At 38.3% G+C, this 20,602-nt stretch overlaps 1 protein-coding gene across 3 annotated transcripts in view; it reads right to left on the bottom strand.

The window, feature by feature from the left end:
* Positions 1-20,602, bottom strand: part of GRID2 (glutamate ionotropic receptor delta type subunit 2) — a 742,195-nt gene that overhangs the window by 153,265 nt on the left and 568,328 nt on the right. For all 3 annotated transcript variants that reach the window (XR_012835284.1, XM_075751604.1, XM_075751605.1), the window contains exon 9: positions 1,707-1,808. Coding sequence is in view for 2 of the 3 variants with exons in the window: in XM_075751604.1 (XP_075607719.1) it covers positions 1,707-1,808 (102 nt within the window). In the remaining variant the exon portion in view is untranslated. The remainder of the gene's footprint in view (positions 1-1,706; positions 1,809-20,602) is intronic.

Consider the following 20,602-nt stretch of genomic DNA (forward strand, 5'->3'; position numbering starts at 1 on the left):
CTACATAAAACAAGAATCAGTTAGCAAAATAAGTTAGCAGATTTTAACAAAGCACAGTTCAGACTAATTGTGGTTTTCAGTAGTTGTGCACGGAAGCTGTCATCAATTGTGTTTTAACATTGTCAACAAAACCAAACGACTTTTATGTCCTCATGTGAGGCAGCGCACGAGGACTGCAGTGAGGAGACTGAACTGCCACGTGCTGTGCACTGAACTTTAAATGTCTGCCTTCTGTTTTTATTATTAATATAGAATCTTATCAGCATAACTAATGTCTTTTTTGTATTTTTACAAGTGCTAAATATTCATGCTATAATGACTTGAAAAAGAATGCTCTCTGGCAAGCTAGCTAAAATAACTAGGGATGAAATCAGAAGAATAGAGTGGGGAGAAAGGGAAGAAGAAGAAATTAAAAAAAAAAACCCTACAAGACTCTAATTTGAATTTGCTAGACAACATCCACAGATCATTTTTGTCAACAGCAAATTATACTGAATCAATTAACATGAGTATTAGGCAAAACACAAAGACCAGCCACTGCCACCATGATGCTATTTTGATGAATACGCAAATTGAAGTGTAAATAACCCCACTCTACTGCTTTGTCTTTTTCTGTGCATTCATCCTTATTTGGTTGGGGGGTTTTATTTGTTTTGTAGATATTATCACAAGAAGTTCTCTAGTGTAGTAAGAGCTGGAACAGTCTGGACACCGACAGAAAATAGCTTTTAAAGACCCATTAAATAGTTGGAGCGGCACAAAACTGCTCTGTCTGTGGCACTGACACTCTCTGGTGATTTCACTTTCCACCCCTGACTGAGCCTTTTCCTTCATGATGCAATGTCAGCAATGCAAACCGTGGAAACCACTCTTGCTTTGTTCTTTATAAGCAAGCAGTCAGGCCCTCAAACACTGAATCGGTAATGAAAGACAAGAGTAGATAGTAGAGAGAGGGAAGTAACTCAATATAACCTTTACAGTCTGCAGCCTCTGGCTCAAGTTTGTGTTTGGGCATTGGTTCCGAATAGGTCTAAACATCTCATATTAGTTCTTTTTCTTTCTTTCTTTCTTTTTTTCCACTCTAACTTTTACTCAAGCTACCAAAGTTTATGACAGCGGAATACCTGGTCTCATATCACAAAATACCTTCCTATTCTGGTAGACATTTTCTATTCATACTTAAACTAACAATTTTCCTGCAGCTGCTTAATGCAAGGTGTCCACACAGGTGAAGAACCTGTATGAAGAAGAGCTGGGAGGGGACAGTAGATGTTTTACTGAACTAACGCTACTCACCCTAAGCTGATCTTCAATATTTTCAGAGTGTGGCAATTTGTGTCAGACTGTACTCAATTTGGCAAGGTAATTGGAAGACAGCTACATCTTGTGAATCATTTAGAGTTCCAGCTAGGTAACTTTAGCTAACAGGGCACTTGAAGTTGCCCTTTATCAGTTCACATGGTTGTGTTATCTAATTTAGTACATGCCTGTGGAAGAAACGAGTTTTAATGTATTTGATTCACTCTCTGAAATGAACTGTACTGATAAATAATTTTATTTTGTGGAAATTGCTTCATTGCTCTGGTATGGACAAGCTGAAATCAGACACTTGAACACTGACTAAGTTCTTGGTAAAATGCCACTTAATAAAGTTGAGAGGGAGAAAATACATTCCTCCTAGCGCAAAAGGATGAAGATCTGCTTACCAGCACAGTCACTACGCGTAGAACCACTCCTCGCATGTTATTTTCCAACTTTCTGTCTGTTAGTGACCCATTCAGACCAGTGATGGGATTCCAGCAGCCAAGCTAAAAGGGAAAACAGAAATTGTTTCCTCATTGCCCATAAAACTTTGCCAGTCATTCCTCTTAGGCAGCTTTAAGCAGGAACGTATGGAACAAGCACAACACCTTCTGGAATTAATGGGATGGAAAGTCAGGGAAGGGTTTGCACACAGATTCATCTTTAAATTGCAAATGAAGCATTTAGGGATATCAGTTTGTGCTTTTAATACCAGTGTGTAATGGATGACAGCATCCAGGGTTTGGAGGTATCTATATTGCTTTAGAAGAGCTCAAGGAGGGTTTCTATATAAGAAAAACATTTAAAAGTAGCATGGCTGTGACAATACCTATTTTCAGTGATACACTAATCGCAGAAGTAATAGCTACCATAATTTTAGCATGCTGTCTGCTCCAGCCCATCTTTCCTAGTGGAACTTTGATGAAAGGAATTACACTAGTTTTATTTAAAGCTAATACTACTCATTGATAAAAAAACAGCAGTGATTTTTAACCAGGTTTAAAAATCACATTTAAAGATGATTGAGGAAAAGACCACTTGATAGGCACAGCACAGTATTGAGAAAGGACTGCAACAGATAAGCAGATAAAAAAATTCAGCTAAGAGATGCTTACATTGGTGCTATTGTATTTCTTGGGCTTCTGTGGACAGAAGCTTTTCCTCAGGGATCTCTCAAGGACTAACTGCCTTTCAATCTGATTTTAGTAGTTACTGACCCTATAATTTAGTTTTTCCAAAAATATAACTTGCCTACATTCTTACATGATGGTAGATGCTTATCTTGGGTACAGAGAAAAGACCAACCAACCACTCATTCCTTAGCACCACATATAAATTTTACTAGTATCATTTTTGGAATTCATGATCACATTCATCTGACCTGTACAATTGCTAGAGTTAAATCTGAAATCCAATAGAAAGACAATGACTGACTTCAGAGAACTTTGGAGTAGGGGCTCAATTGGCATATAAACTAATTGCCTAGGTAAACATGTTAATTACAGGTATACAAAGAGGCAGGCACTGCAGGTACCAGTTCTTGCTCTGAATTGCCTTCTCCATGGACTGTGCATGAAATCTATGGAGGCATGCTCATCTTCAAACTTGGTAGCTACTTAAGCCTCTAAAACCCAAGTGTTTTTCATATCCTTATTTAATGGCATAAAAGATCTTGCTCTGACAAAATCAAGATTAACATCAGCAGGTACTTCTGGGCCCAGTGGCCTCTACTAAGACTAGTCTCTCAGAGAATTCAACCCTATAATCTTTGAGAAATATCAACTGCAAAACATCCAAAACATTACTGTACTTTAATGCACAGTCATAGAAATGACAAGATGCCTGAACCAGCTGAAGGGGTCTGTGAAAGAAGGGGAGAACCTTTGCTGACCATGGTCGAACAAGAATTTACAGAAAGCACTCATTTTCAGTCCTTCATGGAAAGAGGCTTTGTATATGGGTTTCATAGATCTTTCAAAGTGAGACAGAAAACAAGGAAAAAAAACTTCATGTACACACATTTAACAATTTAAAAAGTGGACCATTTGAAATATTTGTTTTCTCATTACACCCATTAGCTATTTTAGAGCAACTTCTAAATTATTCCATTTCAACAAATTTATATCAGTTCTTTGAAGATGCCTCCTTAGAAATGGGTGCCTCAAAAGGTTAAAAAACTCAAACCTTTCTGTGACGATATACAGGTTAGGTTTAACTTGATGATTGTAAAGGTCTTTTCCAACCTAAATGATTCTGCTTCCTAATAGAATATGGCCTTTAAAACAATGTAGTAATTTCTCTCTGCCATTTTTAGAAGTGCTCAGAGCTGTCCTAATTCTTCCCACTTTGAAGTAAGGTTATGCTGTTGTCAGGGAATGAGCAAGGGTATGCTGAGCATACTTTTAATCTCAAGTAATAACTAATCAAAGATCAGCTGGATTCAGAACTCCAGCAGAAATCGTTGGAAGTAGCAATAGGATATGAGGAGGAACTAAAGTGTGAGACATCATATTCATCTCTTGCAATACTCATCTTTACAAGAACTAATTCTAAATAAAAGCACAAACTATCACTGCTTGATTTCTTCACTTCATGTTCCCATCTGATCACAAAGACCAAACCACAGATTATAGTAGCCATCTAACCCGGACTTGTGCAAAGCATTTGACACTGTCATGTACGACATCCTTGTCTCTAAATTGGAGAGACATGGATTTGACAGATGGACCGCTTGATGGATAAGGAATTGGTTGGATGGTCACACTCAAAGAGTTGTGGTCAATGTCCAAGTGGAGACCAGTTAACAAATAGCATTCCTCAGGGGGCAGTATTGGGACTGGTGCTGTTTAACCTCTTTGTTGGCAACATGAACAGTAGAATTGAGGTGCACCCTCAGCAAGTTTGACAATGACACCCAAGCTGTGTGGTGCAGCCAACACGCTGAAGGGAAAGAATGCCATCCAGAGGGGCCTTCACAGGCTGGAGAGGTGTGTCCTGTGGGAACTGCATGAAGTTCAACAGGGCCAAGTGCAAGATCCTGCACATGGGTCAGGGCAATCCCAAGCACAAATACAGGCTGGGCGGAGAATGGATTGAGAACAGCCCAGAGGAGAAGGACTTGTGGGTGTTGGTTGATAAGAAGCTGTCCTGGTTTCAGCTGAGAGGATTGATTTTTCTTCATAGTAGCTAGTGTGGGGATACGTTTTGGATTTGTGCTGGAGACAGCATTGATAATATAGAGATGTTTTTGTTCTATAGGACTTATTTGTGAGCAGTGTTTACACGGGGCCAAGGCCTTTTCTGCTTCTTGCGCTGCCCTGCCAGCGGGATGGCTGGGGCGTGGACAAGAAGTTGGGAGGAGACACAGACAGGACAGGTGACCCCAACTGACCAAAGGGATATTCCATACTGTATGACATCATGCTCAGTTTATAAGGAGCTTGGGGGAAGGGGGGGGGGGGGGCCGGCGGCGTTCAGAGCAATGGCGTTTGTCTTCCCAAGTAACCGTTACGCGTGACAGAGCCCTGCTTTCCTGGAGATGGCTGAACACCTGCCTGCCCATGGGAAGTGGGAATGAATTCCTTGCTTTGCTTTGCTTGTGCGCGCGGCTTTTGCTTTACCTATTAAAACTGTTTTTATCTCAACCCACGAGTTTTCTCACTTTAACTCTTCCAATTCTCTTTCCCATCCCGATGGGGGGGAGGTGAACGAGCGGCTGCGTGGTGCTCAGCTGCTGGCTGGGTAAAACCACGACAGAAGCTCAACATGATCAAACAACAAACACTTGCAGCCCAGAAAGCCAACTGTATCCTGGGCTGCATCAAAAGACGTGTGACCAGCAGCAGGTTGAGGTAGGTGATCCTTCCCCTCTTTCTCCACTCTTGTGAGACCCCACCTGAGTATTGCATCCAGCTCTGGGGCCCCCCCAACATAAGAAGGACATGGAGCTGTTGGAGCGAGTCCAGAGGAGGGCCATGAAGATGATCTGAGGCTGGAGCAACTCTCCTGTGAAGATAAGCTGAAAGAGTTGAGATTGTTCAGCCTGAAGAAGAAAAGGCTCCAGGGAGACCTTATAGCAGCCTTCCAGTACCTAAAGGGGCCTACAGGAAAGCTGGAGAGGGACTGATTACAAGGGCATGGAGTGATAGGACAAGGGGGTAATGGCCTTAAGCTGAAGGAGAGTAGATTTAAATTAGGTATTAGGCAAAAATTTCTTCTCTATGGGGGTGGTAAGGACACTGGAACAGGTTGCCCAGAGGGGTTGTGAGGCCCCATCCCTGGAAGTGTTTAAGGCCAGGTTGGATGGCGCTTTGGGCAACCTGATCTAGTGGAGGGCATACCTGTACATGGCAGGGGGGTTGGACTAGATGATCTTTAAGGTCCCTTCTAGCTCAAACCATTCTATGACTCTCTGATCTCTGCTTTTTCTATACCTCCACAGTGTGTCTAGCTGTTCACAGCAGTGTGGATGGACTGCTGACATGTTCTAGGTCCTCATTACTCCTCCGACAAAAACCCTCCAATACTTTGAGCTGAATAACCAAATTGCTGAAGACTGTTACCTGTAATAATACAGTGAAATGTAGTGAATGTATTTGAAGTGTGTGCACTGTACCCTATATGTGGTAAATCACTGCCATCTTATAAAGCAAAGCATTCGATAGTCTACGTTTTCTGTACTAAAAATATTGAAAATGGTACTAAGTTCAGAATAAAAGTGAATTAAATTAATTTGGTGATTGTCATTCTTAGTCACATAAAGAAACTAATTAGAACTTAGATCCAATTAACATATCCAAATGTGTTGGAAGTATAATTACCACAGAAATTGTACTGCTTTTGCCAGATTTAAAACCCTAGGAAGTTACTGAAAAGCCTTTGTATCCTTTTGAGGTTAAAGTCCATTTTTAATTATGTACATTAATGTGTACATGTTTATATAATTAACTTTTTAGCTTGACCCATTCTATCTTTTTAAGGAAAAAACCCCTAACATAACTGATTCCTGGAAATCTACCATAGCACTGATTTTCCTTTAAAAAGGCACAATTTATTTTCAATTATTGTTCATTAAATTTTCAATTCAATTGTTCCTTTATGCAGCACAGTCATGGCAAAGACAAATGTTCAGTGCCTGGCCAGTAAAGTTGAAATTGATTTTGAGTGGGAGCTGCTTACTGTTATTAGTTGAAAAAGAATCAACATTTATTGATGACAATTTGAGCTTGTCATTGCAGCAAGGAGGAAATGTAACTACTGCTGAAACAGCAAGGTGGGGGTGGTATGAAGCTACCTCTTCAGCTCTCTGATAGTTGAAGTGAGAGAATAGATCAAGCAATAACAGAATCTCACATTAATTCTGGTTGATTTGTGTAGAACAATATGGGTGATGGGAAGTCTCTATTGAGCACAATACTTGTTGTCCTCATATTATATGAATTTTGTCATTTATAGTGCTTTGTACTTCAGGTGAAGTTTCTTTTATTTATTCTAATGACAGCATACACCCTACTGCATTCAGATATAAAATGATGAAGATGGAAAAGTTGTCAATGTTCTGCTTCCTTTGATACCCAATTTACCACCTCTTTCTGCTCATCCTCCCTCCCAGCTTTTTATCCCCTCTATCATCATTATTAGAATGGGTTTCACTCTCCTCTTTTGCTGGCAGAGTTAAAAATTGACCTCCCTTTGCAGAGGTGCTTCTTCATTAGAAATTTTTGCCTATATGAACTATGCATTATGGAAGGTCTATAATTTGTATATTGATATTAAAATAAGCAAAATCTATTTTATGTATATCTGCAATTTCCAGACACTGATTTATAAGGAACTTGAAACACTAAAATCTATAATGCCTTTATGACAGAGCTTACAGCCAGATTTTCTCCCCTACTTCCTACAAAATCAGTGAATTCTTCTGAATACCTGAGAGCTTTCTTGTTTTTCTGGCAGAGTAAAATGCAGATTAAAACTGTGTCAATTAATCGAGAAAAATAAATACATTGGCCTGGTGTGATCACAATTGAGGACAATCAGTGAAAATAAGTAAATCCAGAATACTGACACAAATGCATTACTTAAGTGCTTGTCACTACAGGAGAGCGTAGAGCATTCTGTTACTTCAATTAATATAGAAAATATACAGGAACTGGTTCATTCAGCAATGCAATGCAACCATCTCTGAACTAATTCAAACTGCATCACAGCAGCACTACAAAACAGTCAAGAGCAGAAAACACCTTAGAGAAGCTGCAAGGGAAATCTGAAAGATAAACCACCATTACATCTGCAAGAGGAATTGATCAGGACACCAGGATTACTATAACTTCTATTTCCTTTATCTTCCTGGCATTTAAAGAAAACAAAAAATTGAGAAAAAAGAGTAAGATCTTGGTTTTACTACAGACAGCCTAACAAAACATTTCTAGTGGAAATGCCCACCATAGAGCACTGTTGAGGAACCGCTCTGTTAGCGGCTCATAAGAGAGCCAGTCATGCACAGAAACACCAGCCTCCTTGCCTACAGTATCCACATGTCCTTCAGAAACTCCCTTCTCAATTTTCACCCAGGTCCAACCTGTTTTAGGAACTGACTTCTTCCAAGATATGACTTCAACAGAAACAATGCACCTTAATAATGCCCTTTTCTATTCCAAGCACCGTAAATTTCACATGACTAGAAAAGACAACACAAAAGCTGTCATGAAACAGCACTCAGCTAGGAGGATTCTCACTCCCAGGTGTGCTGGGAAGACTAAAATGGAATACACAACAAAAAATAATGAAGAAAATGTTGGGTTTGGGGTTGTTTTTTTTTTAGGTGGTTTTTTTTTTTTGTGAATGTGCGGATTCAGCAGTTACAAAATTTGTTTGGATACAGTTTAGGCAAAATTCAAGCAGGACAACATAGAAATAGCTTTGCACAGAGTATTCCTGATGCCTTTTGTCAACTGTTGTTTAATATGTCCAACAGTGACTGGGAAATCAGACATTAAATCCTATAGATGACTCACAGATGAAACGCCAGAAAAGATATGTTTTGGTTGTTATTCCAATACTGTCAGTTATGAAAAATTTAGACAGATGCTTTGTCATCTAGTTAAAGAGTCCTTTCAGTTCAGCTCCCTAACAGCACCCAACAGCTGGTCAACCAAATCTGCAAAGGTCTGATGGCAGGGCTTAACCAAGAGCTTTGTACTCCTGGGCTTGATTAAAGAAACAAGGATCAGGTTTGTTCTTCACAGCAATTTCCTAATATGATGGTTAGCAGGAAAGCTTTCTGTGTTTAACTTTTCCCTTCACTGGAGCTTAGGTAATAGTCAGCAAATAATAAGTTGTTAAAATCAATAGAAAATACTGTGTTCAACAAATTGGATAATGTATAGCAGCACTTCTTCTACATTTCTGTGTGGTGAAACCTATATAGTTCTGTGCATTCAGTTAATTATTTTGTATGGTATGTTTTATTGCTTTAATTTGTCTGTGGACTAGAAAGAATGACCTGCCCCTGGACTCACTCTGTTATTTCCAAGCTATGTTAGGAGAATGTGAATATAAAAGTTTAGTTTTATATCCAGTGGCTTAAGGATTATAATTGCAGCAGTCAAGGTGGTCTGTTTGTTTTACTAACTGATCGCAGACACAAATGCAAGCGACCTAAGAATTTCTTTCCTCAAAGCCAAAGCACATGGGGCAAAATAACACTGCACACAGTTAATAAAATATTTTGCTTTGGGACTGCCCAAATTTCCTTTTGTTATTGAATTGAAATAAAGAAGTTAATGGAAAGCTACCTGCTGGTAACCTGCTGTTTGCTTGCCTACCAGCTCTTGACTCAATATTTTCTCAAGGACTCATGCCCCCAGATTGGTGTCAGAAGTTATAATTGGATGTTTTAGACCCCTGACAAATGTTGACTATATAGGGGAAAAAAGCACAGACTTCATAGTTGTTCTCACACTGTGTGCTCCACTCATGAAGCTCATGCTTAGCACTCAGGCCAAGCTTCCAGAGGAACTCTAACGGTATGATTTTGGAAAGTATAGTAAATCACCACATCTCAAAGATAATGAAACATCTTCCCAAGCCAGTGGTGTCATTCTAATGGTCCCTCACTTTTTCCCCCTTCATGTCTAGCTTACTTTCTATATTACTACTTTTTCCTTTCATTTGAAATTTGGTAGTTTTTAATGTATCATTTCCTGCTTCTAAGTGTCTTCTCTTATCTTTGCAAAACACTTTTTTCCTTCTCTAGTCCTCTCTGTGAATTCAGTACTCCCAGCAGTTCCCTAACCGGTGGTTATCTTGCTCCTTCCTATATCGCAATTCCTCTTGTCATTTCTCTGCATACTTTCAACATACTTTCTTTCCTCTTTGCTTTTTTTCCCTTGATCGTCCCTGCTGTTTCCTGTGTCTTTTTCCTGTCTTGCTCTGTTTAGGGCCTGCGTTGGTAAAGGGACCTCACTTTTCACTTCAACCAGCTTTGACTCATCTTTCAAATCACTTTGGGTCCTTTGTCCTTAGCCCTTGGATTTCCTTTTCTCTCAGGAAACTTCCCTGCGACTCCTCCCTCTCCCCTTGTATTATGAGGGAGATGGGACTTAACAAATACATTACTGTGTAGCTTTGCTTCTCTTGCTTTCAACTTCTCTTGCTTTCACCTTTCATATTATTTTCAGTCCTGTCCTGTGAAATCCTTACACAGCTCTGAGGAAAAGACCAAGACAAGGATATTAATGAGCCAGATGGCGATCTCTTTCCCACTGCCTCCATATTTCAACTAAAGTCAAATGCTCAGAAAGCTTGTTCTTTGACCCAATGGAGACATTGCCACTTTGCCATTTGGCGGACTGCACTGTGGATCACTGTGCAGGAAAAGCTCCCGTGGAAATCCAGGTGGTGCCTCAGGGATTTGCCGTGGCAGCAAGCACTCACAGGAAAGTCTCCATCCTTCTTCATTTGTCCTGTACCACAGCCAGAGCACAGAGAAAGCACGTGCACACAGGCTACTGGCATGCTCTGGCATTGCTTGAATGCCAAAATGACCTTTGTGAGGAGGCGGGTTTTGTTGTCCTGGTGCTGAAAATTTAGGTAAGAGTGTAACAGGTGACAATAGCTTGTTGCTAGTGGCTGGCATTTTTGGTCAACAGGTACAGAGAGGCCAGTAATCCACCAGAGATGAGTAACACACTTTTCAGACTTTATGATTTGACCTGACTTGGCCATATATCACCTAGAATACACCGTAAACACCACAAGTTGGGAAGGAAAAAAACAAAGCCTCACTGAAAATTATATTTGTCATTAAATCTAACGTCTACTATTATGTGATTTTTTTAACAGTATATTTTACTATCTAGAGTCCATGTTATCACCTTGTTATAGCTTATCAGGTGACATAATAAACTTAAAATGACATAAATACACTCTTCCTCCTCAAAAAAAAAGAGAGGCAAGTAATGATATTGCCCTAAACTCACAACACACACTTTTTTTTCTCTTCAGGAGACAAACTCTTCTTCAGACTATCAAAGTTCTTCATACTGCCAGAGTAAAACTCCTGAATATCACTTTCATTTTACACTGAAAGCTTCCTCACTGAGGTCTGAATTATTCCAGGGAAAGTGTTAATACCAGGTAAAAGTTTAAAAACAGTCACTTTGATTTTTAGTTGCAAATCCTCATCTCTTTTCTCATTAAGCATTTTAAAAGTTTAAAAGGGTGTCTTTTATCAAAATTGTGTAAGGTCTGAACAAAATTAAAATATCAGGGTTTATAACTGAAACTTAGTCCATTTCTTGCTGGAAACACCAATGCATCTTTATGAAATCAAAGAGAAAATATTCAAAGTTACTATTCCAGCTCGTATTAGATCACAATATACAAGATCTTTATATCGTAGTAAAACCTTTGATCAAACCTGATCAGTGACAAACAATGAAAAATATTGTTTTCCACTGGGTTGTGTGAAGCTGCCTCTCTACAGGTAGAAACACAACATGCGTGGCACATTTCAGCTTCTTATCAGGTCCCTGGGAGTACAGAAACATTCTTAATAGACTCCCAGCCTTTCCTTCAGCTTAGTAAGGTGCTTTTTGGGGATTTGATTTTTCAGAAAGGGTTGACAAAGTGGAATATCAACAGAAACTGTTTGCACTGTTGCAGTGCCTCAAAAATTCTGGGGGCAGCATTCCAGAAACAAATCAAAATTTGTAATAGAATAGAACAAACCCAGCAGTGTTTCACTTGAAGCAAAGTGGGTTTATGGAGCAGGATTCTGAACACACTCAGTCCAACAAACCACATAAGTGAATCCTTCAGAGTAAATTGGCCTATGCTGAACGCCCTGCTTCTGCAGCAGACCTCTGCCAGTGCTGAGTTTCTTTGGTATCTCCGCACTGCATTGCAGTCAGCTCTGTAAGCAGGCATGCTGACGAGCACCTTAGCTTTTTTTTCTGCAATGAAATTCTCCCCTTGAATATAACCACAGAATTAGCAGTCCATGAGTCAGTTCTGGAAGTAAATTCACACAGAGACTTGTATATTAGCTTCATCACTCTCCACTCTGGGAAGAAAAAGAAAGGCTGTTGTCTAGCTCCAGCCCAGGAGCTGCAGTAGTAGAATAATAGTACAGACCTGTGCTTGTACTAAAGAAATCTAAGCTTATTTTAAAGGCAGCTGAGAAGGAATGATGTATTTAGGTAAATGTGGGGCCCAGTGAGGCTACAGAACATCTGAACTAATCTGCCACCGCTTTAGCCATAGTTTTTGAAGTGTAAGCAGAATTGTCACACCACTGCTCTCACAGAAATGCATCAACAAACTCTACATCTAGTTATTTTTACATATGAAGCACACTGTTATGAAGTATACTTTATTCAGGTATAATATATGAGAATCTCCCTTTTTCTTTGGCAGGCTAAAGGATTTTAAATGAAGCAATACTCCATCACTACTTACTCAAAAGTAGATGTATTTATTTATTTAGCTATTGAATGCTCCTTGAGCAGTACTGCTGCTGACATTTTCCTGATGCATGAAAAACAAGGGTTGCATTCACAGGACTTGGATAAAGGGTAGGAAATGTTCCTAAGATGGACATACCATGAAATACATGTCTGAAAACATTTTGAAATAGGACACCCTCATTCTTAAATATATTACTTACACCGAGCATGTTTGGCATTGCTACATAATTCTTCAGCATGAAATACAGAATAAGAAAACAGACACGGAGAATAAGAAAAATACATCCCTGCCTTACTCAAGGCTCTGATGTACTGGCATGAAAAAACTCCTTCCAAATCCTAGATACAAAGTCAAAGAGAGGAACACGTGATAAGATACTATTTTTATCCCAAAGACTGTGGGTCCCTGTCTCCTCAGACATGTTCACCCTCTCATCACCAACACGAGAAGCAAAGGAATTAGTACAGAAGTAATGTGAGAACATGCACCACCACAGTAGAGATGATATACATATCTTAAAGCATATTTGTACCTGTCTAGAAGCTGTTCAAACTTAACACCACATCAAAGTAGCTTACGCTCTCTGTTGTTCAGCATAGAAGAATTTGCCAAATCCTTCTTAAATGTAGTAGAAAGAAAGAAAGATCTGATGAGAGCATCCCCTATTCATATATGCCAGTGCAACATGCTTCCCAGGCACAGGGACTATGAAACATCTGCTCACAAAGCATCAACACTAATGACAAAAAACCCCCAAAACCAACCAAACAAAAAACCTGATGGAGCATGAGAAATTCACGTGAAAGGCCAATTTAATTCATTTCCATTTTATATATGCATATGTGAAGGCACTCCTGAGTGCCTAAAGAATGGAGACCTTTGGTGAAAAGGGGCAAACCAAACCAAGTTATTACTTGAATACTGCCTTCAAGTTTCTTGCTACAGAGAAGCGAACATGACAATGCAGTGAACGTAGTGCTAGATGATAAACTGCTTTCTGTTGATTCTCCAAGATTCCTGTGATGCTTAAATGGGAAATGCAGAGATTGAAACAATCTTTGCTAGCACATAGATCAATATTCCATTCCTAAATCCAGGATTTATTCTCACTGTTGGCAGAAAAAAAAAAGAGGCTTGCTAAGTTGCTAAAAAGCAACACATTTCTATATACCTGTTATTTACTAATGAAAATATTAAAAAAGCACCACAATAAAACAGCATTACAGAGGCAGACTATGACTCTCTGATGCATAAAAACCCTACTCTGACAATTAGACACGAAGTTTCTAAGAAGTCTTTGAGAAGTGCTAACAAAAAAAAAATCTCTTCTGCTTTACCATCAGTTGGACAAAACCAGAAGGTTAAAGAATTTGGGAAGGAAAAGTTGAATGTTGCCTACGAAGCCAAAACATTTTTAGCAGGTTGCTCTGAAGAACCTGAATGGCTGACAGTATGAGTAGTTTTACAAACTCATTGCTCCATGCAGTGCAAGTATTTGCTCTTATTATAGTAAATAAGCTTGTCAAAACAATCTACATATCCTAAACATTTAACTGCCAAATGATATGTAGTAGAATACCTGGAGGCTTAAATAAAGGATCCTTGTGGAAAATAGTAAACCATTAGTTTAAGAGATGAATTGACACTTCTAATAAGCCCTCTCTAGAATAGCTGAATCAGTAAAATACATTTTTATTATAAATGAAAATCGCTGCTTTAATGACACTAGAATTTGCCACAAACATAAATTAGCAATATATCTTAGTAATTAAAAATACAGAAACACATTATAAATCTGTCTTCCAAAGGATGGGAATTATATTTGCTAGTATACTGTATTCCCACATAGATCCTGTTTAGCATATACAATGCTGAAATTGTGGTAAAGAAATTAAGAACTTTAAACAACTGAGTTTTTTTTTAAGTTTAATATTGCAAAACCTCCTTCTAAGCACATATTGTGGCATATATGGCAGTGATTATTTAACCAGCTAAGTAGTTATACTGTGCTCATTCCCTATGGTGTTTCTAGGATTTAATTTTAAGTGATAATATAAATTTTAAAATCTTTTCCATTTGAAAAGGTCTTCTACTTTTAAGAAGGAAGAAATGTCCTACCTTAAGATTATATTAACAAATCAGTAACTGGGCTCAAATTACCCTTCCTGAGCATGTTACAATTACTATACTTGCCCTGATCACTTGTTGCTTCTCATTTTTCAACAGCACCCACTTGATGTGACTGTACTACTTCTGTACTACTCTTGTCTGAGTGTTCATCTCCGTTATAGTTGTGACAGAATTTTGCTGCTTTACGTAAACTTAGAAAGAGACATTATACTATAGTTTCAGAATTTTACACAAACTTCCTATACTTGTTATCTTTGAGGATTTTTTTTTTTTTTAATACCATGGTCTTTTAAAATTTCACTGTCAGATTAACCTCCATCCATGCAATCCTAGGTAATATGCTGTAGGTCTGCTTCTTCAGGCTGAACAGGAAAAAAAAAAGTCAGAAGAGTGTATTACCTGGTGTGGCATCTATCCATTGTCTAAAGTGGAGATGAAGGCTATTAGCCCGTCAGCATTAGTTCCGATTTAAACACTTACTCTAGACACTTTCATTAACTGTGTTGACATAGCTATTATTATTCATTTAACCTGCACTTCATTGCACTCCTAATATTGCAATCATGTTTTGCAAATGTGAACCTGACTATAAGGCATTCAAGCTAGAAACTTGGTTGGTGTAAGTCAGAGTATTTTAGTGAAAATAAGCCTCATTAGTCTAACTGAGGATCCAACCTTATCTCTACACCTGCAAATGCAACTATATTTCTTCCTAGAACAGGTCCTGAATATGTCTCCATTTTTAGTACAACACCTGGGATTTATGCTCAGCTCACTTTTCATTGGCATTAAAATACTCATTAAAATGAGAATTTGTACTGTTATAGGAAAGGTAAAATGCTTCTATGCAAGATGCAGTAAAATGAAGTGAATAATTCATCTATTTTTCATATACAAATTTATTCATGGAATAATATCCTCTAATAGTTTCCTGTTATGGAGATTACAGGCAGTTTCTCCAGAGCATTAATAATCAGAAAGCTATGCTGGTTTTATTTGGCTGGACACATTGCCTTTACAGAACATCTTTGTCTTGTGATTGGACTGAACATCTGCATTTATCAATTCAAATCTTACCAGCTTTTAGAATGAAAATACAGACACATACTTTCTAAAGTAAGCATTAACAGTAACTTAGTGTAAGCATTCCACAGCACATGATAGTTCTATTGTCAGTAACTGTCATTTTGAGTTTTCAGCAAATTTAAAGTCCTTGAACAATCAAAACTAAGTCCTTAGACAAACAAGAAGTGGTAAGTCCAAGCCTTAGCCCCCAAACAAACCCCAAACCAGTCTGTCTAGTTGTTTTGTGGCTTTTCTTTTTTTTTTTTTTTTGAAAGATATATTTGGAAAACTCAGAGTGATATTAACAATGTATTAAACTATAATATATTCACTAACATCCTTCTCCCCCAACTAATGGGATTCATAATTATCTCGCTTCAGTAGCTAAGAGAATTTCCTCAATATTTCTTTGCAGTTACTTCTTATGTGCTATTTCCCTGATGAAAACAAGGTTTAAGCTACTCCATCAGGTCTATTCCTGCCTTTAATGCACTGGCATCTTCTATTCCCACCTGCAGATAGCTATTAGGGTCACATTTCTTTTGAAAAAAGTTCTCTAATCAGCCCAGTCTATTTCTGTGCTAATTATTGCTGTGCTCAAACTGAATATATTGAACAGATAACCTTAACATATACACGTTATTTTGAATTGTGTAGGCTTCTGTCTCCCTGCTCATATAGAAGTGTCATTGTAGCTCTGCTAGTGTAATTCTATGAACAGAGTAGGCTTGTAGAAAGAAGTAATATCTTTTATTAGACCAGGAGATATAGTCAGGAAAGAGAACAAGTTTTGGGTTCAGAAAACTAACTAAAGTCCTCTGAGACAGAAAAGCATTCTTGTTTTTCCTCCAACTGTATTATTTGGTCTTATAAAAGATATAACCTTTTCCCTATAGGCCTGACTGTCCTTGGTTATAATAGATTACTTATGACGGAGATAGGTGAAAAAGCAGTTGTAGAACAAAATAAAGTAAACCAAAAAGCCAAAAACACAGTTAGGGAAGGTAAAATCATGGTCTAGATAAATAGCAACTCCTTACATAAAACTGCCTGCGCCTGACAGTCCTGAAGATGGTGTCTTCAACCTCAATACCATGATAGGATTGCTTGCCAAGACTACTAACCTCTAGACCAAAATGCAACAATTAGTTTTTTGGAGAGACCACACAGGTGACTTGCTAATTAGCACACTGTCAGCTATCTGCAGAAAGCAGGCAGGAAATTGGATGGTACTCAGGTGAAGTTATGTGCACCTAAGAGATGTAAGGATATGAAGGGACTGAAAGAAGGGCTCCTCATGCATATTTGTGCAAAAGGAAGGTTATGGAAAATACAGGCTTGCAGCTCAATGAGCAGGGGACCTAGAGACAATAAACACAGAAATAGCTGAGGAACATGCTTTCTTTACCTGTATCTTTACTGGCAAGGTCTATTCCTGGGCTTTCCAGCTCCTGCACCAAGTGTCAGAGTATGGGGGAATGAAATACTACCCACGACACAGGGAAATCAATGAGGGGATGCTTAAACAAGCAAACAAGTCCATGGGACTGCACAGGATATATCTGATATGGCTGAGAGAGCTGGTGGATGTCACTACAAACCTGATGTTTGAAAGGTTAGAGTGACTGGAAAAAGGCAAACATCACATCCATCTTCAAAAAGCACAAGAAGGAGGACTCAGTGAAGCAAAGACTGGCCAATTGGCCAACCTAACCTCTATTCTTTGCGGGATTATAGAGAAAACCCCTTTGGTAGGCATTTCCAAACATAAACAAGGAGGTGCTGAAGAACAGTTGGCAGAGATTTTCCAGCCAAATCATGCCTGATCTGCCAATTGCTTTCTCCAGTAAGGAGGACTGGCTTGATGGATGAGGCAGTTTGTTTGGACTTAGTAAAGCTTTTGATATGGTCTATATTCGTGTAGCCTGAGCTGCATTAGCAACAATGTAGCCAGCAAAGAGCTAGGTTTGTTCAGCCAGGAGAGGAGGATATGAAGAGTAATTTTATTGCTGCCTATAACTGATGGAAGGGAGGGTTACAGAGAAGATGAAGCCAGACTGCTTGGTAGTGGGGACAATGAAAGAATGAAAAACAACAGTCACAGGTTGCAGCAAAAGCAATTCTTTGCTGTTAGGGTAACCAAACACTGGGAACAGTGGACCAAAGAGGTTTTGTTTAAAAGAAACAGCTTTTGTATCACTGCAAACTATGATTTTCTCAAGAAAGGGAAATATTGTAGATGTCATTACTCAGAGACCATATAGTCAGCATGGTTAACAAAACTAAGAACTAGGGGAAGAAGAGAAGGATATGATCCAGGTTTCCAGTCATCCAGTAGTGAGATGCCAGGCATAATCTAAAAGAGAAGAGTGCCCTTTCTATCTGAAGGTGATGCTCTCTGGGGATCAAGGCAGGACATCCTGTCCATGTGATTCACAGGAGTTGATGCCTTTGATATGGGAAAGCAAACTTCTGTAAGTAGAGTGAAGAAAAGTGTTGGAGATTTTAAAACCTCTCCTTCATCCAAGCAATTTCTATCTGTATCTTAGATCCAAGCAATCCTCTTTTTCTATAAGACTGATTCTTCAAGTCCCAGGGTATCAATGAATCCAGATTGTTTTTTACAGTAGACAACGGCTCCTCTAGTTATCTGCAAATTTTACCAATGACGGTTGTCTAGTTTCTTGAAGAAGGTTGAAAAAATATTTTAAAGGAAAAAGGAAAACAAGACATTTTTCTTGAATATAAATAGACCTTAGAACTAACAGCAGCTGGAATACAGAATCATAGCATAAATTGATGTATTACCAGACAGGTATAATAGATGGAGGTTTAATCAGTAATTATTAAGTTCACCCTATGATTTGTGCTATGAAGCTTTTTTCATTTGTTTGATATTGGCAATTTGAACTATAGAGGCTGAAGTTTTCCACACCAGATGTCAGTTCAGGGTAAAATAAACTGTATCATAACTCATACACACAGATCATTTCAATTACAAAAGCTGATGTTCAAATAAATTGCTTGATTTCTAATTTCTAAGTAGTATTCAACCATGGAAATGCTTTAAATCCTTTTTTAAAAGTGATAATACAGTAGGTAGTGTTTTAGCATAACTTCTACCAAGTTCCCCTCCTACTATTTTTCTACTTGTTTCACACTTTCTAGCTGGAAATGTTCCAGGTTTTGTCTTTGACTGATGTTTATTTTTTTTTAAACTAGGGCAAAATTTTTCCAACTCTTCGCAAAAGGAAGATTGCAGGGGAAAAAAAAAAGTATTCTCAAAATTAAAAAAACCTTAAAGTTGTCATGACCTACTTTTAATGCTATTTGGGACAGGAAGCCCAATTCAGCAAGGAAACAGTCTATGAAAGTTTGCGTATGCTAGCTGAAGCATTTCTGAGATAGGCAAACAGCTCCATTGGCTACTTTCACTTTTAAACTGACCTACAACTCAGGTGCTAGATCATCTTGGTAAAATCTGCTTTATATAAACTTTAAAATCCTGCTAATATGCCTTTTCGTGAGAGAATGGGATAGAAGTCTTAATTTGTAGCTCAGAACACTGGAATTAGAGATTTAGATTTTAGCAAGCTTTTTAGAGATTGTTTGCAATTGTATCACAAAAGGTACTTTTAAGAGTGTGTATTACTAGCATTGAAAACTTGAAATTTCCTGTGGACTTCATGAAGCTGGTTTTGATAGATTAGATAATGGCTTGCTTACTAATCAGTCATTAAAAAACCCCCACAACATTATTTTATGAGTTTGGTTTCTGCTGTTTCTTCTTTGATGAAACAATTCTTTGAGTATCAGGCATGGCTATTTGTTCTTCAAAGCAAAGAGCTCTTTTTTCTTTTTGTTTAGTAGAATGCAGAGTTCTCATGTAAAATACCTAAGGAAAAATGTCTCTTTGAACGGGATAAACTTGTCTTTTCTAAGGTAGGCTTGACTCAGTGATTTGTAATTTCTCGAGGCATCGGACTGGCTATTTTATTCTAACTGAAACTCTCCCGCTTTGAAATCAATCATAGGCACATGTCATAATTTGAATGAATACTTTTAAAAAATAACAGCACACCCTTCCTTAAAAGTAGAAGAACAAAAGATAAAGCAACTTCTGACACAAAATAAACAATATCTTTTCTATTCTTTAGCTAGTACAGAAATCATATTAAAAAAGAATTTTGGAAACATCTAATTCATTCACTCAGGTCCTAAATCAAAGCCAAGAAACTGATGAAAGTCTACTAACTTTGGGTATCTCTGGATCGGAGTGCTCTGGCTTAGATGCTCAGCCCCATTTTTATTTTGCTCTTCTTAAATTCTTAAGGAATGTGGCTGAAAAAATTCCACTGTGAATAAATAATCTCGCAGAATGAACTGCCCCCAGTTCCTGGTGATTTGTTCATAGCTTTTAGGTATTGGCAGAATTAATAAAAAAAGAATATGGCAGAGCCTCAGATCATCTCTTCAGCATTTCACTTTTTTGACTGAATGTCTGAAACTCTTTATCAGATCAATCTAATAAGAAAGGACTCTGTGGCGCATCCTTGGCACAAATATTTAGCAGAGAATTCCTAGCTAAAGAAGGAAGGTGAGCTACAATAGATGACTTTCAAGCCATCCCCACAGACCCCCAGCTCTGGGCTGTGCCATTGGTCCTGGCAACAGCACCAGCATTTCTAGCAGCCCATGTAGGCTACAAAACTGCATGAAATCAAACTAATATCTTGAAATACTAATTTTGGAGTCATATATTGGTTTTAATCCCTGCATCTCTTAGTTCCAGCATTCCTAGACAGAACACATAAGCAAAGCCTCCAGCGTATTGTTAGAATTTAGGAAATGAGTTAATAAGCAGAGAGAGTGAAATTCCATAAGAAATAACAGATGTGCGGTGGGACCACCAAAGGATGGGATTAGTTGGAAATACAGAAAGGTTCTCTCCTGAATCTTTTTTGTTAACAATTTTGTAAAACCTCTAATTATTACAGCACAAGACCTGCAATTCTAAATCTAGAGTTTAATATCAGGCTTCTCAGATTTGCTTTTGTTCTCATGCCAAGCAGATGCATTTGCTATGTATTTGCTATTCGCTTTCCCTGCAACAGTGAAACAGCACCCAAAAAAG

The sequence above is a fragment of the Balearica regulorum genome, chromosome 4 (assembly GCF_011004875.1).
Source record: "Balearica regulorum gibbericeps isolate bBalReg1 chromosome 4, bBalReg1.pri, whole genome shotgun sequence".
NCBI lineage: Eukaryota > Metazoa > Chordata > Aves > Gruiformes > Gruidae > Balearica > Balearica regulorum.